Raw genomic sequence first — 25674 nt, forward strand, 5'->3', positions numbered from 1 at the left:
CCAGTAAGCTCATTCCTCCGTTAGCCCGGGACTTAGTGAGTTTGGGTAGAGTTGTAGAGCATCGCCCCTCTGTCCTTTTCTTGTCTTCTCCTGCGTTTATTTGGTGCCTCTTCTTACAGTTCATAAAGCCATTCTATGGAATATATAAAGTCTATGAGCATGAGGAACTAGTATTCAGAATACATAAAGAACATTTAGAACTCCATAATAAAGTGGTGGATGCTCACCTGTAATCACAGCACTCAGACATCTGAGGAGGAAGATCAAAAGGCGGGAGTCCAGCTGGGCGCACACCTTTAATCCCAGCACTCCGAAGGCATGATGCAGGCGGATCTCTGTGAGTTCCAGCCTGGTCTGCAGAGCGAGTTCCAGGACGGCCAGGGCAACACAAAGAAACCCTGTCTCAAAAAAGAAAAAAAAAAAAAAAAAAGCTGGAGTGCAGCCAAAGCGCCGGTATGAGTTAAAGGTCAACCTGGTATATACATTACGAGTTCCACCTTCCCACCCACCCCATCCCCGTCTCAAAAAAAAATAAAAAAAACATCTAGGGACAGAAAGATAGCTCAACAATTAAGCCTGAGTTCCATCTCTAGGACCTACAAGCATGGTTGAAGGAGAATCAACCTTGGAGTTGTCCTCCAACCTTCCCAAGTGTTCAATACTTTGTTGCTTTCTCTCTCTCTCTCTCTCTTTCTCAACACACACACACACACACACACACACACCATGCTCACATATATAATTATACAATAATAGTTGGTGGGCAGCGGTGGCCACGCCTTTAATTCAGCAGAGACAGGTGAATCTTTGAGTTAGAGGCCACCTTGGTCTACAGATCGAGTTCCAGAGCTACACAGAGATTTCCTGTCTTGAAAAAACAGAACAAAACCGTAATGGTAATTTTTTTAAGTAAAAAAGAAAAAAGAAAAAATGCAAACTACTGACACATGCTACAACATGGATTAACCTTGAAAACAGGTGAAAAAAAAAATCAGATACAAAGGCCACGATTTATATGCAATGTCCAAACTAGGCATATCCATAAAATAGAAAGCATGTAAGTGGAATTCCAAAAGACTAGGACATGACTGTTGGTGCATGAGAAGTGTAAGTGGTCTGGAGTTAGCCAGAGGTAAATATTCTAAAGGGCACTGAATTATATGCTTTATCTTAAATATATAATTATTTTACTTTAAAATCATGTCTGTGTGTGTATATATCACATATACAGGCATGTGTGTGAGTGCAGTAGCTGCCTGATGTGGGTGCTGGTAACTGAACTAGGGTCCTCTAGAAAAGCAACAGATACCCTTCACTGCTGAGTTACTCTCCAGTCCTGAACTGTATATTTCAAAAGGGTAAGGTTTTTGTTTTGCTTTGTTTTGTTTGTTTTAGGGTCCTGAGAGATGGCTCAGTAATTAAAATACTAAATTGCTCTTGCAGAAGACCAATCTTGCAGATTTGGTGTCTCTTATCCCCCCCAAAAAAAGAAAGAATAAAATTTATGTTCACAAGTATCCTTGACATGGAAAGCCTTAGAAGGTCCTATAACATAATAAACACACAAAACAGGAAACAGACTGATCTGCCTTTAGCTCCTTTTTAGTGCTTACTACTTGAGTGATTACTTAAGTTACTATACCTCTCGAAGCCTCATTTATTACTCTTTTAAACTGGTGGCACTTATTTTATAAATTTGTGAAGTTAGATAATATAAAATAAATTAGACTACATAAGCTAAGTGTTCTGCCACAGTCTCACAACAATATATCTGTCATATTATGGGGGGAAAAACCATGTCATAAAAATAAAACAAAAGGCAGAAATTCCCCTAAAAACATATTTTTGAGACAATTTTCCTTCGTAGACCTACCTGATCTAGAACTCACTATGTAGATGAGGCTGGCCTCGAATTCAGAGAGATCTGCCTGCCTTTGCATCTTAATATAGAGAATACAGGCAATCCTATTTTTATCAAAAATATCAAAAGAGGTGTGTGCTCCTTAGTAGTCAAAAAATGGAATCAACCTGCATCATCAACTGATGAATGGATAAAGTAAAATACAATATCTATACCAACAAAATAATGAGAGGAGTCACCTGCAACAACATAAATGGAACTGGAAAACATTTTATAAATTTAAAAAAAAAACTTTTCCTCTATAGTGTTTTTCTGTGTAACCCTGGCTGTCTTGGAACTTGTCCTATAAACTCAGCTGGCCTTGAACTCAGAAATCCATCAAGTGCTGGGAATAAATATACCACATACCTGACATATTCTGTGGGGAAAAAAAAAAAAAAAAAAAGCTCGACAAAAGCCAGGCATGATGACACACAGTTTTGATCTCAGCACTTCAGAGGTAGAGGCAGGAGAATCAAAAGTTTAGTCTGGGCTAGAGAGATGGCTCAGCAGGTTAAGAGGACTTGCTATTCTTCCAGAGGACTAAGATTCAATTCCCAGCACCCACATGGCAGCTCACAACCATCTATAATTCCAGTTCCAAGGGATCTGACATCCTCCTCTTGACTGGAAGGGTACCAGGCTTGCAGGTAGTACATAAACATACACACACCCACACATATAAAGTAAACAAATATTTTTAAAATTAGAAACATGGGGAGGGGTGAGGGCAGGACTGGGAGGAAAAGAGGGAAAGGCCTGGGATCAGGCCTTTGATTAGATAAATGAAATTATTTTTAAAAATTAGAAAAGCAAGCAATGAGTTGGTGGCAAATGCCTTTAATCGCAGCACTCAGGAGGTAGGAGCAGGTGGATTTCTGAGTTCAAGGCCAGCCAGTTTATAGAACAAATTCCAAGACAGCCAGGGTTGCACAGAAAAACCATCCTGTAGATCAGCCTGGTCTATAGAGTGAGTTCCAGGACAGCCAGGGCTACACACAGAGAAACCCTTTCTTGAACCACCACCACCACTACCAAAAAGAAAGAAAAACAGTGTTCAGACCTGCAATCCCAACTCAGAAAAAGAAAAACGAGAGAATAAGGCACTTTAAAAAAAAAGATTGATACTTAAATATTGTACAGATTTATGGGGCACTCTGATCTTTTCATAAGTGTACCCGTTGCAAATCATAGCATTTATAGCTCCTCAACCTGCTCCCTCCCCACCGCCACCCCCTTTTAAAATTTTAAATACCGGCTCACATTGGGCCACTGGCTGGCCTAGATCTCACTATGTAGACCTGGCCTCAAACTCACAGTAGTCCTGCTTTTGCCTCCCCAGTGCTGCTATTTCATATGTGTGCCACCAACAGGGGACTTCCTTCTAGCTTTTTCATAAATATATGCTAAACTATACTGTGTTTTTTATTGTGCAAAGGAAAACCAAAAAGATGTTTCTTTTTTATTTTTATCTTATGTACATTGGTGTTCTGCCTGCATGCATGTCTGTATGAGGGTGTCAATCCCCATGGGATGGGAGTTACAGACGGTTGTAAGCTGCCATGTGGGTGTTGGGAATTGAATCTGGGTTCTCTGGAAGAGCAGCCAATGCTCTTAATCATTGAGCTATCTCTCCAGCTCCTTCTTTCTTTCTTTTTTTTCCAGGCTTTCCTGGAACTCTCTTTGTAGATGAGGCTGGCCTAGAACTTACAGATCTACCTGCCTCTTCCTCTCAAGTATTGGAACTAAAGGCATTTGCCACCACGCCTGCCCTTTCTTTTCTCTTCCTCTTCTTCCCCTCCTCCCCCCCCTCCTCCTCTTCTTTCTTCTTCAGAAACAAGGTTTTTCTGTGTAGCCTTGGCTGGCCTGGGTCACTTTGTAGACCAGGCTGACCTTGAATTCACAGAGATCTGCCTGCCTCTGCCTCCCTGAGTGCTGGGATTACAAGTGTGCTCCATCACACCTGGCTACTGTTTTTCATTTTAAGGCAGCTTTTGGGTTGAATTTCTATGATTCTTGCACATGTTTCTCTAACCTTGGTTTTTAGAGTTAATTATATTTATAGTTTTATTTGTTCATTACATTTTCACCCATTTAATCCTTGATTCATCCAATGAGTATTTCGTTAGTCTGTGTTTCATCAGTATTCATTTCAGGACCCCTGTGTATGCTATGTAAGTACTCTACCACAGAAGTATACTCCCTAACCCTTCCCAATGAGGACTTCTTGTTATTGTTTATTATTTTATAAATTATTTTATTTTATATGTATGTGTGTTTGCCTGCATGTATGCATCTGTGCCTATGGCAGCCAGAAGAGGGCATTAGATTTCCCTGGGTCTAGTGTTTCAGAGGGTTGTGAGCTGCCATGTGGGTGCTGGGAGTAGAATCTGAGTCCTTCGGAAGAGCAGCCAGCGCTTTGAACTGGTGATCAGCCATCTCTCCAGATCCTATTTTGCTTTTTGAGAGAGAGGGTCTCTCCTGCTTCCTTCTTTCAAATGTTGGGATTATATAGATCTGCACATCGTTCCAGAGAGGATTTTTTCCAAGTACTAATTTATGCAATCTACTGGCACTAGGAAAAATATTAACTAGACACAGCCTCTGGATTAAAGAAGATCACAGTAAGGGCTAATGAGGTGGCAGGTAAATGCATCTGCACCAGAAGTTGCAAGATGACCTGATGAACCCAATTCGAACATCAGAATCCATGTAAAAGTGGACAGAACTGACTCCATAAAGTCGCCCTCTGACCTGCCCACTCAGGCCATAGTATATTCGCTCTCCTACATGAAAGAAAGTGATGTATGTATGTATGTATGTATTTCAATCAATTTTTGTTGTTTTGAAACTGGACCTCAGTAGCCCAGGCTGGCCTCAAACTCACCAACTCACTGAAGCCGATCTGGAACTTCTAATCCTCCTTCCTGCACCTCCCAAGTGCTGGGATTACAGCCAAGCACCGACTTTCATAGTTTTCTTTAGCAAGTAAAAATTTAGGGCACAGTTAAATCCTAATCTCAGCTAAAGAAAGAAAAAAAGTATGCCGATGGGACATAGGACACCGTGAGGAAAAGGGCTATCGTGTCATAGAGATGTTATAAAAAGGCTTTTAAACATGCTTGGACTTTTCCCTGGAAAGTGTCTACATTGTGATTAGGCTTATCTAGGAGAAACTCCTTGCCAAATGAGGCTTGTCTTGGAGCTGACAGTTTCCCCTTCGGTAATAGAAATCCACCAGCCGGCCCTACCACCTTTGGCCAGTAGATGTCATAACCGACTCAGTTGCAGAAACCATAGACAAACCGGCTGCGTGGCCGCCTGCAGCGCCGGCCGCTCTATCCCAGCGACCCGTCTCTGCTTCCGCCACCACCGACCGCAGCTAGGGGCGGGGTGGCAGCGCAATAGGTCTCGCGAGCTTTCCTCCTCGCTCTCGCTGTTTTATTTTATATTTATAATCATTTTGCCTAGCGACTGACAACAGGCGGCTTGCTGCACTTAGGGATCCCTGAAGTGGCCGGGCCTGAGAGTGAGACCCCAGTCCTAGGCTGGGGTTCTTTCCAAACAGAGGAAACGGATCCCGAGGGGCTACAGGTAATTGGTGCTCCCGCAAGCACACTCCCCACCGCCGTTTTTCCCTCTCCGCGTCCCACCCATTACCCTGGGTCCTTGACGCTGCAAGAAACTGGTGGGATCCTATGTTCAAAGCGGGTAGAGAAGATGCTTTGGGAATGAGTGGATAGGGCCGAGAGTGGAGTTTGCCTCTTCTCAGAACCGTCCCTCCCCTTCTCGGCTCCGTGACCCACAAGCTGAACTTTGTCTACTCTAGAATCTCTATAGTCCGGTCCCATTTCTCTACCTCCCACCCACTGCCGGAAGCCTATGGGAAAACGGACCAAACCTGAGACGGTCGCAGTCTTCCTATGCTAACCTTGACTGCACCTTATATGCAGTTTTTGGTTTGCTACTGCGAAAGGTTGGATGTTGTTTTCCTCCGCAGTTCTCTCTGCTCTGAGCCAGTGCTAGCTAAATAAGGTTTGAAGCTGGTTAGATGCTTGCTCTGGGGTCAGGAAGCTTTTCTTGGGAAAACTTGGGTACGGCTGAATGTCTATCCCACGGTAGGAGCTATGCAACCGTTATCTCCTTGCTTAGACCAAAATTGTTGAGAACCAGACCTACGATGAGCGGCTAGAGATTAACGACTCGGAAGAGGTTGCCAGTATTAGCACTCCAACCCCGGGACATCAAGGTAAGAGAAGAAAACGAGGGATGGGAAGGGAGGGGGCCTTCAGAACAGAAGCAAAGATTGGGTTCATGTTTGTATTCAGCAAGCTCTTAGGTTATATCAGCAAGCGTTAACTTTGTGAGTTAACTTTACTGCTGATTGTGTCTTCTCACTAGTTGAGGGAGAAATCAGTTCACCAGATTGCAGGATCTTCTTTGAGTGCACACTTACCCTTTATCACTGTTTTCTTCATGTTACTGCTCTGTATACATTCTGGCACAGGTTTACTGTGTTTTGTTTCGTTTTCTACGTATTTTTAAAATTTTTATGTGTAAATGTTTTTTGCCTGCATGTTTTTCTGTGTGCTGGTGACCTCAGAGTCCAGAAGAGGGTGTAGGATCCCCATGAACTGGAGTTACAGATGCTTGTGAGCTGCCATGTGGGTGCTGGGAATTGAACCCTTGGATCTTCTGGAAGATCAGCCAGTGCTCTTAATCACTGAGCCAGCGCTCTAGCCTGTCTCACTGTGACTGTGTTTTTGTTTTTAACTCATTAAGATCCTTCATAACTTGCCTTTCACCTGCCACCCCAACCATAATTGCAACAGAGTTTTATCGGAGGACTTGACACCATTCATTTATTCACCTAACTTTTTTGGTTTGAGACAAGGTTTCTCTGTGCTAATCTCAGCACCATTCCAAATTTTAGTATATACAGTGGAAGTGAGCGTGTTGAGTATACGCTTAGCCACTAGGTTTTTCTACTCCATCGTGTTTGGTTTTTATTTGTGTATTTCAAAATAGGGTTTGACTCTGTAGAGCCTGGGCTACCCTGGAATTCACTGTCAGCTTAGGCTGGTCTTGAATTTGAGGTACCCTTCCTGCCTCAGTTTCACAAATGCTGTAAGCTACCAAGTCCAGTGACTTGAACAAATTTATGTTCTTGCCAGCTGTGGGTTCGCTTTCAGCTGGGTAATAAGTCAAAAAATGTTTCGTTTGCATCTAACATGTTTCCATGTTGGTTAGTCTTACATCTGACTTATACTTTGGATTTCAGAATATGTTGTTATTCTTACAGATTCTTTTACTGCACTTATTCCCTGATTCAGATTCAAGTTTACTATTGAATAATAGCTAGCTGCTATTTGCCAGGCTCTAGGTTCTAGGCTCCCTTCCAAGTGGGCTTTGTCACTCAGTCCTGTCACAGACCCCATTTAGAGGGGAAAATACTGACACTCAGAGAGGCTAAGTTGCTTCATGCCAGTGATAGTTACCCTCAAGCCCTAATTCTGTTAACCCAGCACTCTCTCACTTTAGTCATCACATACTTCATTTCAGTTCTGTTTCTGTTCATACAACCACAGCTAGTCAGTTAGCATAGCATCTGGTCTAGTGTTTACACAAAGGAATACCTGTAACAGTATCTTGAATTGACACAGCTTTGGCTAAAATTCAGTATCCTATCTTTCCTCTCGTGTTTTGTTTTATTTTTATTTATTTATTATTTATTTACTTATTTTTGAGACAGGGTTTCTCTGTGTAGCCTTGGCAGACCCTGACTCATTTTGTAGATCAGGCTAGCCTCAAACTCACAGAGATTTGCCTGCCTCTGCCTCCCAGAGTGCTGGGATTGCAGCCGTGAACCACCTTGCCTGGCTTATTTTATTTTATTTTTGAGACAAGTGTCTCACCATGTAGCCCTGATCCACCTGTGTCTGCCTCCCTAGTGCTGGGATTGAAACATGCCAACACACGCAGCTTGTTTGTGTGTGTGTATGTGTGTGTTTATCTCTGTGAGTTCAAGGACAGCCAGGGCTACATAGAGAAAGCAAAAAAGAAAGAAAGAAAAAAGGAAAACCAAAACTTAATATACATATATGTATATATGTATACACACATATATATATATATATACACATACATTATATATATAAAAGCCAGGCAGTGGTGGCACATGCCTTTAGCCTCAGCAGGGAGGCAAAGGCAGGCGTATCTCTGTGAGTTTGAGGCTCACCTGATCTACAGAGTCCAGGACAGCCAGGGATCTATTACGCAGAGGAACCCTTGAAAAACCGAAATAAATGTAAACAAAAAAATTTTTTTAACAATAATTAACATTAACCAATAAAAATATTTTTCTTTAAGGACCTCCTCTTCCTGCCGGTCTTCCTAACAAGACTATGGCTGATAACAGCAGTGATGAGTATGAAGAGGAGAACAACAAGGTGTGTTATAACCCACTGCTTCTCTTGAAATTTGGGCTCTGATGGTTAGTGTGAAAAACGTTTCCTGATCATTCACCTGCAGTGGCTGGTTACCTTTGAGCTCGTGTAAGAAAGTCAAGGGTAGAGTCTTGAGATGTTGACTTCTTCAAGAATAAAGTCTGCTGTTATTATTTCCTTTCAGACGCTAACTGTCACCCAGAACTCCCATTTCCTGATGAGTCCCTCTCTGACACAGACGATCATTACAGCTGGCTCTTAGTGAGGAGTGTCATCTAAGATAGGACAGTGTTTCAGACTTTATTGATTTTTAAGAATCCACTAGAATATTTGCTCTTAAAAGTAGCATTCCTTGGGATAGAGATATATCTCCTTAGTTAAGAGCACTGGCTGCTCTTCTAGAGGACCTGGGTTCAACCCCCAGCCCCCAGATGGCAGCTCACACTATCTGTAACTCCAGTTTCACGGGATCTAATGCTCTCTCTGGCCTCTCTGAGAACCAAGGCTGTGCACTGTCATACATGCAGGCAAAACACCCATACAAATGCAATAAAATAGAAAAACATAAAAATATAGATTTCGGGCTGGAGAGATGGCTCAGAGGTTAAGAGCACTGGCTGCTCTTCCAGAGGTCCTGAGTTCAATTCCCAGCAGCCACATGGTGGCTCACAACCATCTATAATGAGATCTGGTGCCCTCTTCTGATGTGAAAGCATACATACAGATATTGTATACATAATAAATAAATAAATAAAAATATATAGATTTCTACTTCCCTCCCAGAATCTCAAAGGTCCTACATCAGAACTTCTATATTTGATAAGCAATCTAGGCAATTCATAAACTAAGCAAGTGTTTGGAATTATTGGCCCAGCCATGTTTTTATTCCCAGTGCTTGTGGTGAGGCAATAATTTGTGACACCAATGTCTTAAGACACAGATGTCCCTCAGCTAATATCCTGTGGGCAGCCACCTGTTTCAGAAGAAAGGCTGGACGATCCATAGTCTAGCCTGTTGGTAGTAGCACCTATGCTTCCTTAGCACCCATCATGTCAGCCTCCCCTTATGGCCCATTGCTCACACCGTATTTGTCCTTGGTTGTTGTGGCATATGTCTATTAATTCCAGCATTTGTGAGATGAGGCAGGAAGATCAAGAATTTAAGGTCAGCCTGGACTACATAATGAGTTCCAGGGCAGACTGGATTACAGAGACACCCTGTCTCATAAATAACAACAGAACTCACATTTTTATTGTCCTTTAAACAGGGGAATTGATGACTGGAGTTTGGCACTTGCCTAGCATACCAAGGCCCCAGCTTTAAGCCCCAGCACATAAAACAAACAAAAGGCTAGAGAGATGGCTCAGTAGTTAAGAGTACTGTCTGCTCTTCCAAGGGACCCAGGTTTAATTCCCAGCAACTGCAAGGCTGTCTAACTCCAGTTCCAGGAAAATGCAGACCCTCTTCTGTCCTCTATGGACACTAAACACGAATGTGGTGCACACACATACATGTAAGCAAAACATCTGTACACATAAAATTAAAGGTAAAACAATAAATGACAACCTGTGGAAGTTTATAAGAAGAATATTTACAGCAATACAGGAAGCGGAAGTGCTATGGATTAAAACACTAGGACCTAAGGTTGTTAAGATTCCTTCTCTGACTAGTGAGTCATTTATCATATACAGAGGATGGGCTCGTAGGCATTTGTCTAGAATAGAGCGTCATCTGACACTGTTTCAGGAAGTTCTCAAATGTGAGTGCAGGTGCCGTCAGAGTCCAAAAGGATCCCCTGGAATTGGAGTTCCAGACAGTTGTGAGTGAGCTACCTGATAGGGGTGATGGGAATGAAATTTGGGGGGTGCTCAACTACTGAGCCATTTCTCCAGCCCTACTACCCTTTTCAAAATTTCAATGAGGCTTCTGGATAAAGTTTATGCATAGGTCCCAAAATCAAGTAGTAGGTCCCTAAGTATAAGTTGGGTAGAATTTGTACCGTTTCCAGTAGAAGACTGGTTGAAGAACATGGAGGTCAGCTGAGCAGGAGAAGGGCCTCAGGCCTCTGGGACTGTGCTGCCTTTCTTTCTGGTGACTGGGGGCAGAGGTCTGTGGGCACTATGAGAACAGTGCAGAGTCAGGCATAGGAACTGAATTTTTCTGAATATGACTGCTTCCCCTCCCCTGCCCAGGAGAAGAAGAAGCCCTCACAGCTGACACCTCAGCGGGGCTTCAGTGAAAATGATGACGATGATGATGATGACTCATCTGAGACTGATTCTGATGACGACGATGACGATGAGGAGCATGGAGCACCCCTGGAAGGGTAGGGAGGACCCTGTGCCAAAGGGGACACCGGTCAGGATGGCAGTAGAGGGACTTATCTGGGAGTAGATTGCAGCATCTTTTGATGTCCTCTACTTAGGATTTTCTCCTATCTCAGGAGCCCAGCATTGTGAATTTTAATTTCTTTCTGGCTCCACTGTGTCATCTGTTCCTGTGATGTCCCTGAGACTACCTGAAACATTTGTAGGCTCAACAAATACACTGGATTAACCTACAGCATTGGCCCTGCCTTCAAGGAGCTCCCAGTTTGGGAAAGAAGTATACTTGTATATATGCCAAGGCATACATGCACATAAGCATTTCCATTTTAGGCTGAGACTCTTCCTGGACAGGAGAGAGGAGCTTTGGGAGCCTCACACCAAGGCAAGGTTCTTGGGTGATGCTAAGTAAACAATAATATAACAATAAAGAACCTCATCTTACTCTGTTGCAGCTCCATTGTCCCAGTGAGTCATGATTCACTGCTCTTGGTTATCATCAACATGTATTCTGAAGGCCATCCGTTTATGCTGGGGATGTATATAGCTCAGTGATTTATGTATTTGCCTAGATATGTGAGGCCCCAGGTTGCATTTATGTATTTAGGAGCATGTGTGCGTGCATACACATACACACACATATACGCACAAAATTTTTTTTAAATGTATAAAATGTGTAGTGACATTGAATATGGTGACACAGACACTCGGGAGGCTGAAACAGGAGTACTGCAAGCCTGTGACCACCATGATCTATACAAGTCCGTATCTCAAAACACCCTAGGTTTGGGTCAGTTGGCTCATAGGGTAAAGGCATCTGGCACCAAGCCTCAAGATGTAGTTCATTCCTTGGGACCCATATGGTGGAAGGAGGGAACCCATTTCATGTTTTTCTGCCCTTTGTACACACATCTGTTCATTTACACACTGTATCTTCCTCTCCCTTCCATGTGCATGTACTGGCATGTGCACCTATACACACGTGTGCATGTGTCACATTGATTCACCTCACATGCACACACACACATACACACTCAAGGATTTTTAAAAGTTGTCTCGTGGCCTGGAGAGATGGCTCAACAGTTAAGAGCACTGCCTGCTCTTAGAGAGGACCTGGAGTCAATTCACAGCAACCACATGGCCACTCCCAATTGTTTGTAACTCCAGTCTCGGGATCTGACGAACTCTTCTGGCCTCCTTGGGCACAAGGTACAAATGTGATGTATAGACATACTTGTAGGCAAAACACCCATACACATTACAAAAAGGGGGGGGGGCATGGGTTTTCTGCAGCTTTTTCCTTTAGTGTTAGAACTGAGAGCTAACTGTAATCAATGTCAGAGTTGCTTTGGAAGCCACCAGGAAAGTAGGATGGGACAAGGGCAGAAGGTAGGTTTGGGGTCACATTCTTGTGGTCTAAATCACACATGGGCTGGTCAGGACCCACCACCTGTGTTCCTCAGGGCCACTTTGACCCCCATGTCTCCTACCCCAGGGCCTATGATCCTTCAGACTACGAGCATCTGCCAGTCTCAGCTGAGATCAAGGAGCTCTTTGAGTACATCAGCCGGTAAGCAGGAGAGCTGGCCCCTGTGCCCGCCTCGCCTGCCCTCCCAAGCCTTTGCATTCGCTAGTAACACCAAGCTGCTTCAGGGCTTTTTAGCCCAAACTGTCAGGTGACTGTTTCCACCTTCTCTCAACTGTCCCTTGCAGGTACACACCTCAGCTGATCGATCTGGACCACAAACTGAAACCTTTCATTCCTGATTTTATCCCAGCGGTTGGGGATATTGATGCATTTTTAAAGGTACACAGTGCATCCTAAAAATGGTTCCCCTGGGGTTGGTTCCAGCTCCTCTATTCTGATAGTTCCTTTAGTTTCTCTGATGAGCCCCAGCTGCCTATTATAATAGTCCCCATTGCTTTGGAGTTTTTTGTTTTGTTTTGAAGATTTATTTATTTGTTATGTATACAGTGTTCTGCCTGCATGTATGCCTGCATGCCAGAAGGGGGCACCAAATCTCACTGTAGATGGTTGTGAGCTATCATGTGGTTGCTGGGAATTGAACTCAGGACCTTTGGAAGAGCAGCCAGTGCTCTAAACCTCTGAGTCATCTCTCCAGCTGAGCACTGGAATTCTTAACCTTGCCATCTCCTGCAGATTCCACTCACTGTGTAATGTATTTGTCTCCTAATTAACCGTGCATTTAGCCCCATCTATATGCTCCATACATTATGTGAGTTCATTCTCAATAGACTTAGTCTTATATAATAATCAGGCGTGCTTTTTAATGTTAGACACACTACTGGAAATTCACTTCTGTAAACAATAATTTCCAGGAGCTTAAAGGGAACAGAAGCCATGGCTCTGCTGTGGATCTCCCATTTCCTTAGTGCTCTTTTTCTTTTTTTTTTTTTTTTTTTCTTAGTGCTCTTAACCTTTCTCTGAACCAGGTTCCACGTCCTGATGGAAAGCCTGACCACCTTGGCCTCTTGGTGTTGGATGAACCATCCACGAAGCAGTCAGATCCTACTGTGCTCTCGTTATGGCTAACAGAGAATTCCAAGCAACACAACATCACGGTGAGCGGTCGGCCCAGAGTGGGGCCCGGGTCAGAGGCTGACCTGCCCTTTGTGTTCAGTCAGCCGCTGCCTATTAAAGGGGGCGGCTTCAGACCAGCCTGGGCTTTAGTGATGGCTTCATTGACATGCAGTTTACATACCATGGGAATCTCTCTCTCTCTCTCTCACATACTTTTTTAAACATGTTTTTTAAAATTACTGTATATTTTATATTTTTTACATGAGTGCTCTCCTGCATATATACCTACATGCCAGAAGGGGGCATCATATCCCTTTTATAGGTGGTCATGAGCCACCATGTGCGTGATGGGAATTGAACTCAGGACCTCTGGAAGAGCAGCCAGTTCTCTTAACCACTGAGCCATTGCTCCAGTGCCACACCTATCTATCTATCTATCTATCTATCTATCTGTCTGTCTATTTATTTATGTGTGTGGGAGTTCGGCTTACATCTGTGTCTAGGCATCACATGGATGCAGCACCCATGGGAGCTGGAAGCAAACATCTGATCCCCTGGAGCTACAAATGGTTATGAGCTGCCATGTGGGTTCTGGGAGTTGCACCTAGGTCCTCTATAAGAGCAGCTAGTGCGGGGGCTAGAGAGATGGCTCAGTGGTTAAGAGCACTGTCTGCTCTTCCTAAAGGCCCTGGGTTCAATTCCCAGCACCCACATGACAGCTCACAACTGTCTGTAACTCCAGTTGTAAGGGATTTGACACCTTCGTGCTAATGCACATAAAATAAAAATAAATGAATTAAAAAAAAAAAAAGAGCAGCTAGCGCTCTCAACCCCTGAGCCATCTCTCCAGACCTGAGTCACCCTATTAAATTAGACAGTTCACTGGCTTTCAGTGCATTCATGGAGTTATGTGCTTACCATTACTCTACAGCTGTGGTAGTCAGGGTCTAAGCTGTACTTTTCCATGCTGGCTCCATACCCTAGCACTGAGCTGAACTCCAGTACTTCATCACTAACTTACATAATTTCATCACTTCAGAAGGAACCCATAGCTGATCTCTCCTCTTACACTCTAGTGACCGCTTCATTCCTCTTTATGAGTTAGTAATATTCTATTTATGTATAAACATACATAAATTTTATTTTGCCCCCATCAGTTCCTGCTTTTGTAATAATGCAGCTAGAACATTCAAGTGTAAGTCTCTGAATGACATATTGGCATATGTATAGTTTCTCTTGGATGTTTATGGAGGAAGGTTGCGTTAACATTTACTTACTCTGGTCAGCATTTTGAAGAACTGCCAAAATGTTTTTGAATTGGTAGCAGTTGAGCAATGAATGACTTGTGATTAGCATCTATCTATCTATCTATCTATCTATCTATCTAATTTTTTGGTTTTTCCAGATAGAGTTTCTCTGTGTAGCCCTGGCTGTCCTGGACTCACTCTGTAGACCAGGCTGGCCTCGAACTCACAGAGGTCCTCCTGCCTCTGCCTCCCCAAGAGCTGGGATCACAGGCGTGCACCACTGTACCTGGCATGATTGGCCTTTTTAATTCTGTCCATCCTAGCAGATAGGAGATGCATTTCACTGTGGCCAGCCCTCCCTGTTACCACATCCTTCCATGGCTCTGCCAGTTTTTGTTTTGTTTTGTTTTGTTTTTTTGCTTTGTTTTGTTTGTTTGAGACAAGATCTCAGGTAGCCCAGGCTACTCTTGTTCTCCCTGCTTTTACTTCCCAAGTGCTAGGCTGTACATCACTGTGCATGGCTAACAGCACTTTTTCTTTTCTTTTGGTCTTTTGAGACAAGGCCTGTCTATGTAGCCCTGGCTGTCCTAGAACTCACTATAGACCAGGGTGGCCTCAAACTCACTGAGATCTACCTACCCCTGCCCTCCAAGTGCTGGGATTGAACGTATGTGCCAGGGAGCACAGCAAACAGCGGTTTTCCAGTTATTTCTTTTAGATTGCTGTCCTACTATGTTTCCTGTTGCTGTGATAAACATGACCAAAAACACCTTGGGAGAAAACGGGTTTCTTTGGCTTACACATCCCATGTCACAGTCTAGTCCCTAAAGGAAGTCAAGGCAGGAACCTTGAGGCAGGAGCGAAGCAGAACCATGGAAGAGTGCTGCTTGCTGGCTTGTTCTTCCTGTCTTGCTCAGCCTGCTTCCTTATACACCCAAGACCATGTGCTTAGGGGTGGCACTGCCACAGTGTGCTGGGTCCTACATCAATCATCAACCGAGAAAATGCCACACAGACATGCCCACAGGGCAGATTACTATTCCCCATCTGCCGACACCTCTTCCCAGATGACTTGAGCTTGTATCGAGTTGGCATAAAACAGCAGCAATACACACGAACCTCAGATGAATAACAGTCATTATACAAAATAATAGGTTTCATTGTAATTATCTATATCATTGTGCTCCTTATTTTTCTAGCAACATATGAAAGTGAAGAGCCTGGAAGATGCAGAAAAGAACCCCAAAGCCATTGACACCTGGATCGAAAGCATCTCTGAGTTACACCGCTCGAAGCCCCCTGCGACTGTGCACTACACCAGGTGACCATAACTGCAGGTCACCGTGTAGTCTTGGCTGGCCTTCCGCTCATAATCGTCCTGCCTCTCTGCCTCCTGCATGACGATACCTGGCAGACATATGACTTCACTGCTGTAGTTTATAGAAATTGTCACCATTTGTGACCCCTTGCTCCTGAGGAAAGGCCAAAAGCTGGTGGGGGGGGTAAATTGGAGCAACCTGAGGTCCTTAAAAAATGTACATTTACACTGTACTTCATTTAAAATAGGGAGGTGGCAGCTGCTGGCACAGACTGCAGGTGCAAAGATGTGAGTTCTCTGCTATGGTTACTTAGCTGGCTGCTTCAAACCATGCCCTGGTGCATTTGATTTTCCATTCTAGGTTCTCCTGTAACCCTGTGTGCCCAGTTGAGGACCTGGTTTAGAAGTGATTGAGGTCACTGGCCAATGATTCCTCTTCATACTTACTTCTCTACTTTTAGGCCTATGCCTGACATTGACACGCTGATGCAGGAGTGGTCCCCGGAGTTTGAAGAGCTGTTGGGAAAGGTGAGTGGGAAGGAGCAGGAGTAAGTGCGGCATCCATCCAGTGTTTCTCTCTTCCTGTGTTATCACTAACACTATTTGTGTGTCTTGTTTTTATGTACATTTGATATTTGGCCTACATGTATGTCTGTGTGAGGGGAGTCGGATCCACTGGAGCTTGGGTTATAGACAGTTGTGAGCTGCCATGTGGGGGCTGGGACTTGAACCCAGATCCTCTGAAAGAGCAGCCAATGCTCTTAACTTCTGAGCCATCTCTCCAGCCCCTGAACTAGAACCCATGATAGAAATATATGCCTATCATTAAGCTTGATCATTTTGCCAACGTAACATACTTATGTAACCAACATGTTAGATTAGTGAACAGTACACCGCCAGCCTTCCAGGAACCCCTTCTGCTCTCCCCTTCCAAAGTGACCACTATCCCGTTTTTGTATTTTCTTTAAATCTAAATAAGCTTTCTCCTCTGTCCATTCCCAGTCCTGGAGTTTGAACCTAGGCCCTCATGAATGGTAGACAAGTGCTTTACCACTGAGCTAGTCATATTATAAGCTCTCTAAGCATACTGTTTTTTTTTTTGTTTTTTTGAGACAGGGTTTCTCTGTGTAGCCTTGGCTGTCCTGGACTCACTCCGTAGACCAGGCTGGCCTCGAATTGACAGAGATCCTCCTGCCTCTGCCTCCCAAAGTGCTGGGATTTTAGGTGTGCACCGCCTTGCTCGACCCTATTGAGCCTTTTGACTGTGGTCCACTCTGTCTTCCTTCTAGGTGAGTCTGCCCACGGTCGAGATCGATTGCAGCCTGACCGAGTACATTGACATGATCTGTGGTAAGCTCCTCCCCGCTCCCCCGCCCCATCTTTGGCAGCTGTGTTCCAGGCCGTTGGAAGGGCTTGCTGAGCCCTGCACAGTGGTGTCTTGGTTTGCAGTCCTCACTGGAAGCCAGCTGTGCTGTTGACAGCCCTCCGGGGGGGTGTTGGGGTTGGAGCATCGGACCCCAAGATAACGTGTCCTTTTTGGGAGGGGACTGGCATCCTAAAAAGTGCCCCCAGTTCCGGAGCGTGCCTGTCTCTCTCCCTGTGAGCTCTTCTCTGTTGCAGCTATCCTGGACATTCCTTTCTACAAGAGCCGGATTCAGTCCCTCCACCTGCTCTTTTCCCTCTACTCAGAATTCAAGAACTCTCAGGTGAGACAAGCAGTGGGGTACACTGAAGCTGTGCGGGGCCCTTCTGTGACTGTGTTCTCATCTGGGGTCACCATTAACCTTCCCATGATTGAGTGAGCAGCAGAGGTGTCTGGGGTGGGCTTTAGATGGAGCTCAGTGAGGATCTACATACAGAAGCAAGGAGTCTCATAGATGCAAGCGGCAAGGTTGAGCTTGCTCATGTAGTCTAGGCTAGTTGTAGAATCACAGTGATCCTCCTGCCTTGGCCTCCCAACTGCTGGGATTACAAGCCTGTGCCACCATGCTTAGTTTATCTTAAAAGGGGTTTTAAAGTGGTCATCCTCGCTAAAATGTAGTGACTAGCGTATTCCAAATGGTGTCTCCCTTCTTGCAGCATTTCAAAGCTCTCGCTGAAGGCAAGAAAGCATTTACCCCTCCATCCAACACTGCCTCGCAGGCTGGGGATGCAGAGACACTGACCTTTATCTGAGCCACCTCCTGGGGCTGTGCTGCAAAGTCAGATGAAGACATGGTCTCCGTGGGCAGCCTAACATCTGCCTGCTCCACAACTGGACTTGGGCCACACGAGGCTTGCTGCCTTGTCTGCAAGAGCAAGGCACACATTTGCCCCTGGGTTCCACCTGCCTCCAGTTGCCTTCCCCGAGGAAGGAAGGATCCACACTGCTGTGGGCATTTGAGTTGGAAGAACTGGATTTCCGGGAGCCACAGGACACAGGTTGGGGGAGGAGCTCCCGAAGACACTTTGAGTTAACTGGAAGTGATTTTATACACAGAATGTTTTGTCAGGTTGTGACAGAATACATACTGGTTTTCACCCACGGCTCCTGGCTCATTACTTCCCCATTGCCCCGATGATTTTCAGAGTGACTAGGATAGGGCTGGGGCCTCTGATCAGGCCTGCCTCTGCCTCTTAGATGCACGTTCTTGCTGTCTCTGATTTCTTGTCCTCCTTAACCTGCTCTTTTCTCCCCAACCAGGCCACAAAAGCTACATCTCTTCCTCAAGGCAATCAGACATTTGCTCTTATCCTCTCAGGCTCTTTTATTTTACTTTTGTTGGGGGTTGTGAGACAGGGTCCCATGTATCCCAGCCTGGCTTTGAACTATCTATACAGGCTGGTCTTGAAGAACTGCCTCCATTTCTACCTCCCATGCCCTAGGCGTACAGGTATGTTGAGCCATACCCAGCTTACTCTTAAATCCTTTGACCTACTTGGCTGATAATAGACCAAGACCCTCATTTAAATGGGGTCTTGCCCTTTATTAGCAAGGAAGCAATACTGAGGAATTTCCAGATCCTACTGGGTACCCCACCATATCCATAACATTAGATCAGTTTTTGCCCAGTCACATGTTTTGAGCTGTGCCTTGTGTGAAGTCTCCCTGGAAACCTCAAAGGTCAGGGCGTGGAGAGTTTTCACATAGTCAGATGCAGGGAGGCTCCCAGAAGGTAACATGCATCCTACTTGTCTTTTTGAATTTTAAAATAATCGCGTTAATTTTAGACTGGCTCTCTGTACAGCCCAGAATGGTCTACGGTTCACTCTGGAGCTCAGGCTAGCATGAATTCATTATCCTCTTCCCTCTGCCTCCTTTGTCTGTTTGGAAGCTCTGAGTCCTGTCCTCTGGGATTTTTATGGGGTCCTCATTGCACAGGCTTGATTGCTTCCAGGACAAATATGTAGAAATACCACTGGACCCAAAGGATGTGATCTTTTGCTAAGATGCTGGGGAGGGAGATCCAAGCAAGGCCCCTCTGTTCGAGTCTTCAGTGGTCCCTGTTCCTGAGAGACGTGCCAGTAGAGGGAGGACCAACAACCTGGTGGTAGACTAGACGGGCTGGAGAGAAAGGCAGCAAGATATTTTAGGCTTAAGCAACTGAATAAGTAATGGAGCCAAGTACTGATGGGAAGAAAGTGGAGCCACAGCGGAGTGGAGGAAGGGCTCCACTGTCAGCCTGGCAGTCCAACACACAGACTGTTAATGTCTTAAAAACTCAAAGCAGCTGTGATCATGTCGGGCTTGAGGCCATGTTCCTGCCGCACTCTGACCCCAAGCCAGGCACTCTGCTCTCTTACATTAGCATTAGTATTTACCTCGTGAGGAGGGGCAGTGTGCTGTGATAGGAGCTCAGATGCTCCATTAGGTTTTTGCAGAACAGACTATCTTGGCTACAGCTCTTACAGTAGTTGATGCTCCACACTAAACTAACACACTGAACTGCTGCTCTTGGTGGGCACACAGGTGCTTGCTGCGTGATGGAAAACTCATTTAATACAGAGAAGATTGGGACAGCCCCTTCACAAGGATGGCATGGAAATTCGTGAAGTGCTCTGTGGTTTTTTCTGTTTAAATCTGCTGTGTTTTGTGCAGGACATGATCCTCTGTGCTACTCTGTGGTTATGAAACTGTTGAAAATGTAAAAGGAGGAGGAGGTGGGGGATGGGGAGGAGAAAAGCTACCATTTATGCCCTGTCAGAGCATTTGTGGGGCACACACCAGGCCCCAGGTTCCACCACCAGCACAGCAAAAAGAAAGAGAGGGAGTGTGGTTCATTTTAACACGTACTTGGAAAACGAGGGTTGTGATACATGGCTGTAATTCCACCACTTGAGAAGTAAAGGCAGGAGGATCAGAAGTTCACATTGTCTCTGTCCAATACTGAATTCAGGGCTAGCCTAGACTACATGAGTCCCTGTTTCAAAAAAGAAACACAAAAAAATATTTTTGAAGAAATGAACAAACGTATTTATCCGATCAAAGTAGTTTACTGTGTGTGCAGCACGGCTCTAACCAGTAACGTGAGAAAAATTATAAAACAAGATACTAAGAAGGGAAAATATACTCTATACTCTGTTGTTCCGTAATCATTTTCATGATGCGTTTTAAAAAATATTCTTAGTTCTTTGGAGCTCTGCGGGCTTCCGCTTTCTGTCTCCCCTAAAACTTCTGACATTGTTGAATTACGTGCCTACGTGGCCATCCCCTAGAGAATAGGATGGGGCAGCCAGGGATTGGTCAGGGATGCGGCTGCATGATGGGAGAGACATGCAGAGAGGGAAACCACCAATCCTGAGTGCTCAGAACACTCACAGTGAATCGCTGAAGGCCAAACATGGGGACCCCAAGAAGGCCCTGGGCCCTCCTCTTTCCCGGGGAATGTGCTTAAAGTGCAAACACTTGTACAAAACACTGTAGCTACAAGCCGTCCTGGGAACCAGCAGGCTTGTCACCTCTTCCTGCTCATCTTGTGCTAATACCAAAGGCTGGCATTTGGGCCCCTCGGCCAGTGGAGGCCTAATGCCTAGTGAAGAAGGTCAAGTGTATGACCTGTGATGCCCAAGAGGAGGTGGGGACAAAAGGTCAGAAAGACATGCAGCCAAAGAGACTAGTTTGTGCTTGGCCAGGTCCCCGGGCAGGGGCTGGTTCCTGAGCGAAGGACAGTTTGGTTCTATGCGGAGAGCAGGGGCTATGTTTTCCCTGAGGGGACAAAGCTGCATAGCATAGGAAGGACATCTGAGCTGTGCAGGGACCCGCCTGTCTCCCACATAGGCACCCCTCTGTCTTCTGGGTGAGGCTCAGAGGATACTAATGTGGGACATACAGTAGCCCATCTCTTAGCTGTTGGGTGACACCTGAACACTCCTGGCTAGAGTTCCATCAGCTGGGCCAGGTTACCACATGCAGGGCCCCAAACGGAGTGAGCGCAAGGGCCTTAGTTCTGACCAGTGGGCTTGCAGAGGGTACCCCTGCCCTGCAGGTTAGGGTGCAAGAAATACACATGCATGACCCAGAGGGCACCCCTGCCAGCAGGGCCAGGTGGCAGTGGCATGGCTTCTTCATGGTCATAACGTGGCCAGGCAGAGGAGAGCTTGAAGGAGGCATTGGGGTGGGTACTCCGGGAAGCCCACAGGCCACCTGGGCCTCATGCCTCACCCTCAGGCTCAGAGCCAGATCTCATCACTGCTTACGCTGGACACTCGGTAGATGTAGCCCAACATGGGGAGACGGATGAAGCCTGTGGGTCAGAGATGCGAGGGGCTTTGTAACCCTGGTTCTCTGGAGCTTGGGGGAGCCCTTTCTGCTCCCAGCATTCAGAGGCATTGTGTATAAGCACAGAGATGGGAAGAGGAGGTAGAGGAGAAGAGCAGTCTCTGCTCCATACCTCGGCTGGTGAGGAGGCCACCAGGCTCGGCTTCTAGAAGCTCTGGACGGCTGCTGTGCTGAGCCACTGGCCGCTCTGTTGCTTTCCCTGTGGGTGACAAAGGAGGTTGTGCCCAGGACACGTCTCCTCCTGAAAACCAGGAGGCGTTGTCAGAACTTTCTTAGAAGTTCTGAACATTAAGTACAGGGAGAGATGCGGTCCCGGACATACCTCTGAGGTCTGGAGTGAGGTCGTTGAGCTGGAGGTTGGATGGGAGGGACATGTTCTCCCGTGGCAGGCGCACATTATTCAGCTTCAGGTTATTGGAGTCACTACAGGATAGACAAGGGCTAAGACGCCAGCAGGTATGCAGTCCACTTTGAGGCTCGGGCCACACCTCCCACAAGCCCCAGGTCACCACATTTCCTTTCATTTCAAAATCTAATTCCTTGCATTTTAGTTCAGCCCGTCTGCCCAGCCCAAGGAAGCATTACCTAGATATCAGAGAAGGACGCCGGGAGGGGCCTGAGGACAAAGAAGCCATGTTACAGAGTCAGTGTGGCCTCCCATGCTGGGCTCTGACCCCTTGCCCTTTCAGACTCAAGACCTTTGAGCCAAGAGTCTCTCAAATGCCCAGTCCTGGCCCTGGGACCAGAGACGGCTTTCCTGTCCCTGCTGCCTGCAGTCTCACCCACAGCCATGCCCTGCAAGTGCTCTGCCAAATGTCAGAGATGGCCCACTCCACCCACCTCCACCTGCCACCTTTGCTGCTCACCCCCAACTTCACTCTTACTCTTCCACCCCCCTCGGCCTCCATCGCCTCCGGCCCTACCTTTAGTTTTCTTCTCTTTCCTGCAGACCAGGCAGGCCACCAAGGTACTGAACCCCACTAGAGTGCCCAAGGCAAGCCCTGCAGCCACAACGATGCCCAGCACTGGCACTTCTACTCGGGTGGCCAGGAGCCCTGCAGATTGTCCACCGGTTAGTTTCTATGTGGGCAGTGCCTGCAACCCTGACATGCCACGCGTCCAGCTGCTCTGCCCTTGCCCAGGGTGGTTGGGGACAACGAATCCACAAGGTCCACCCTCAGGGCAACAAGTCCTCCCTTTCCATTCCAGGACCCCCGCACCCCCCTGAGGGTTTGCCAGGCCAGTCACTCACCTGCGGCTGGAAGCGAGGCACTGGTGACGCCCACGTCGTTGGTGGCCACCACGGAGAGGTTGTGCGCCAAGCTGCGGAGCTGCAGCTGCACGGTGTGGTTGGTGAGCCAGGGATAGTTCTGAGCATCCAGCACCAGGAAGTCAGAGGCATTGACAGTCACTGGCCCATCCTGGTCAATCCAGGTGACATTGGCAGGGGGGTTGGCCCGCACCAGAGCAAACAGGACAACCAGAAGGCCTGGGCCCTGAGCTTCCTGGTACTTGGCTCCGACCTGGGCGATCTCTGGTTTAACTAGAGCAGAGCAGAGAATAATGTTTTCATCACAGCCCTTCAACCTTGCCCCTTTCTTCCCAAATGTGGACAGGCAAAAGGGCCTGGGCCTCTCCTAACAGGAAGAAACAGGCAGCTGGGCCCGCTGGTACAGCTTCAGTTTACAGTGATTAGGAGTAGAAAGCCAGGGCTTGGGGATGTGGCTCAGCCAGTAGGGTGCTTGCCTAGCATGCACAACACTCTGGTTTAATACCTAGCAAAGCACAAAACCAGGTGTGGTGATACATGCCTATAATCTCAGCACTCTGGAATCTGAGCCAGGGGGATTTCCAGTTTGGGGCCACTCTTGGAGATGTAGCAGAGGTGGTAGAATATTTGCCTACCATGTGCAAAGTCCTAGGTTCAGTCCTCATATCACATGAAACAGGCATGGTGGCACATGCCTATGATCTCAGGACTAGGGAGTTAGAAACAAGAAGATCAGAAGTTCAAAGTCAACCTTGGCTATGTACTAAACGTGAAAAAAGTCTCAAAGTATAGAAATAAAAAGGGGAAGCCAGGCATGGTGGCACACGCCTTTAATCCCAATACTTGAGGCAGAGGCCACTGGATCTCTGTGAGTTTGAGGCCAGCCTGGTCTACAAAGAGAGTTCCAGGATAGCCAAGGCTACAGAGAGAAACCCTGTCTCAGAAAAAAAATAAAATAAAATAAAAATAAAAAGGGTTAGAGCCAGATGTGGTGGTGTGTGCCTTTAATCCCAGCACTTGAGAGGCAGAGCAAGACAGGCAGAACTCTATGAGTTCGAGGCCAGCCTGGGCTACCGATTGAGTTCCAGGACAGCCAGAGCCACACAGAGAAAAAAAAAAAAAAAAAAAAAAAATAGAAAGCCAGACCTTAAAGGATCTAGATTTGCATCCTGGCCCTGCTTCTTAATTGTGTCTGACATTGGGCAGACTGCTCAACCTGTTTGTGCCTCACTTTCTCATTTGTAAAATAGGAATAAAATAAAAATTCCCTCATAAGTTCAATGAGGATAAAGTAAGATAAGTGCTTAATGTTTGTGAATGTCCTGTTAAAGTTAAATGTGTTATGCATGCCAGTAATCTCATTGCTTGGGAGCCTGAGGCAGGAGATTTGCAAGTCTGAGGCCAACCTAGTACGACTATCTCAAAACAAAACACACAAAACTCAAAAACTGTTCTGCTGGGGGTCCAGGAATGTCTCTCCCCGCACAGCTTGGGGATGCTCACATTGCACGTTGAGGACGACAGAGGCGTTGGCTGACCGGCCACTCCCTGGATCCTGCAAGGAGCAGTTAAGCTCATGCTGGGCTCGCTGGGCAGTGACAGTGAAAGTGCTGGTGCCTCCAGAGAAGGCCTCCCCGCCCACACTCAGCAGTCTCGAGGTGGTGGCCTCCTGTAGGCGTCCATCCAGGTACCAGGCTAACCGGGGAGTGGCAGAACCCCCTGCCACTCGACAGGTGAAGGCATGGCGTTCATTCTCCCGGAGTGCTTTCTCAGCCCAGGTCTGACCATCAATTTGTGGTGCCAGCTCCCCTTGACCTGGAACACAGAAGGCAGCCTCTGAGGGGCTTGGAGAGACCAGGGTGAGGTCCAGTTACAGACAGGCAGCAGGCTAAGAGACAGGGCAGCTGGCTTCTCTCACCAGGGCCTGGATGGACCCAGGGTAGGGAAGTGAGGATAGGGGAACCCAGCTATGGAGCCTGGAGTGAGTATCTTGAGAGGAGATGCAAGCAAGGAGGGCAAAGAGGGGCCTCTGGCTCCTTAAGTGGTTAGCCAAAGGATGGACAGTGGTGTACCTGAACTTAAGAGGGCTGGCAGGAGCAGCAGTGTGTGCCTGAGGGTAGCTTGGCTTAGAAGCAATTCCATGGTGATCAGGGACTGGCCTCCAGGCTGCTGAGAGAAGAGCACCAGCCAGGTAGGCCTAGCAATTCCCGCAAGAATTTACCGTGCACTGATGTAGACTGGCCCACCGTGGCCAAGACACAGGCACGAATAGGAACAATCAGTGACACCCAAAGGAAGAGACCTCTGGGCACACTCTGCAGACACAGAAGCCAGCACTGACAGTAGGCGATCACGGACAGACCATTACACACATCACACCACACCACACCACACCACACCACACCACACCACACCACACCACACCACACCACACCACACCACACCACACCACACCGTCGGTCTACACGTTCCCTTCCCCTTCCCTCAGGAAATCGTCCTTCTCCTGACCCGGTTCCCTCCTTGCTAGGAAGCTTGCCTCTCCCATCTCTCGTCGTGCACCCCTTTCCCAATCTCGGCTGCTCAGGTTGGACTTCAGCCTAGCAAGAGAGCATCGCGGACCCGGGGGTCGCTGGAGCATCCTGCTTTGGGGGCGGCTCACCTGGCTCCCTCTGGGAGCAGCGCCCCAGCAATCGCTCAGGTCGGCTAAGCTCCGCAGTCCGCTGCAAGGGCGGGGCCCGCGCCGGGCAGGACCAATCGCTGCCGGAGCACGCGCAGGTGGCCGCTCCAGCCCCGCCCTATCCCGCCCGCGCAGCGGTCTCCGCTTTGAGGCTGGTTAGTGAGCGGGCGGACTAACAAAACAGAAGCAGTC

The 25674-nt window shown here is 46.8% G+C and overlaps 2 protein-coding genes and 1 non-coding gene across 10 annotated transcripts; 2 read left to right on the top strand and 1 right to left on the bottom strand.

The window, feature by feature from the left end:
• The first annotated feature begins 5278 nt into the window (after positions 1 to 5278).
• Ift46 (intraflagellar transport 46) lies at positions 5279 to 18297 on the top strand. The gene is made up of 12 exons (XM_021637948.2): positions 5279 to 5494; positions 6053 to 6149; positions 8270 to 8349; positions 10539 to 10672; positions 12166 to 12240; positions 12384 to 12477; positions 13125 to 13253; positions 15659 to 15780; positions 16239 to 16305; positions 17067 to 17127; positions 17398 to 17483; positions 17857 to 18297. Exons 3-12 carry the CDS (start codon positions 8305 to 8307, stop codon positions 17950 to 17952), a joined length of 909 nt encoding a protein of 302 aa, XP_021493623.1. The 5' UTR covers positions 5279 to 5494; positions 6053 to 6149; positions 8270 to 8304; the 3' UTR covers positions 17953 to 18297.
• Positions 18298 to 19718: 1421 nt separating this feature from the next.
• Positions 19719 to 19825, top strand: LOC132651321 (U6 spliceosomal RNA). Its single transcript, XR_009589063.1, has one exon. It is a non-coding gene; the product is annotated as a U6 spliceosomal RNA (small nuclear RNA).
• Positions 19826 to 20230: 405 nt separating this feature from the next.
• Positions 20231 to 25635, bottom strand: Tmem25 (transmembrane protein 25). 8 transcript variants are annotated; one of them, XM_060372841.1, is made up of 9 exons: positions 25465 to 25635; positions 24878 to 24971; positions 24309 to 24620; positions 22788 to 23078; positions 22459 to 22590; positions 22121 to 22151; positions 21858 to 21958; positions 21648 to 21734; positions 20231 to 21500 (listed from the first exon to the last, which is right to left on the bottom strand). In XM_060372841.1, exons 2-9 carry the CDS (start codon positions 24945 to 24947, stop codon positions 21427 to 21429), a joined length of 1098 nt encoding a protein of 365 aa, XP_060228824.1. In that variant the 5' UTR covers positions 24948 to 24971; positions 25465 to 25635; the 3' UTR covers positions 20231 to 21426. The 8 variants fall into 8 exon arrangements, with proteins under 8 accessions (XP_060228824.1, XP_060228816.1, XP_060228796.1 ...); XM_060372833.1 differs by having other exon boundaries at positions 21648 to 21776; XM_060372813.1 differs by having other exon boundaries at positions 21648 to 21776; positions 25342 to 25625.
• Positions 25636 to 25674: the final 39 nt, after the last annotated feature.

The sequence above is a fragment of the Meriones unguiculatus genome, chromosome 1 (genome assembly GCF_030254825.1).
Source record: "Meriones unguiculatus strain TT.TT164.6M chromosome 1, Bangor_MerUng_6.1, whole genome shotgun sequence".
In the NCBI taxonomy this organism is placed as follows: domain Eukaryota; kingdom Metazoa; phylum Chordata; class Mammalia; order Rodentia; family Muridae; genus Meriones; species Meriones unguiculatus.

Bases quoted from the DNA above. Each gene is read 5' to 3' on its own strand.
- Ift46 (XM_021637948.2), top strand. From the start codon at position 8,305: ATGGCTGATAACAGCAGTGATGAGTATGAAGAGGAGAACAACAAG. The intron at 15,781-16,238 runs GTGACCATAACT...CTCTACTTTTAG, and splicing joins GCGACTGTGCACTACACCAG to GCCTATGCCTGACATTGACA. The intron at 17,484-17,856 runs GTGAGACAAGCA...CCCTTCTTGCAG, and splicing joins CAGAATTCAAGAACTCTCAG to CATTTCAAAGCTCTCGCTGA.
- Tmem25 (XM_060372803.1), bottom strand. From the start codon at position 25,443: ATGCTCCAGCGACCCCCGGGTCCGCGATGCTCTCTTGCTAGGCTGAAG. The intron at 23,079-24,308 runs GTGAGCATCCCC...GCTCTGCTCTAG, and splicing joins TGTCGTCCTCAACGTGCAAT to TTAAACCAGAGATCGCCCAG. The intron at 22,591-22,787 runs GTGAGTGACTGG...GACAATCTGCAG, and splicing joins TGCCTCGCTTCCAGCCGCAG to GGCTCCTGGCCACCCGAGTA.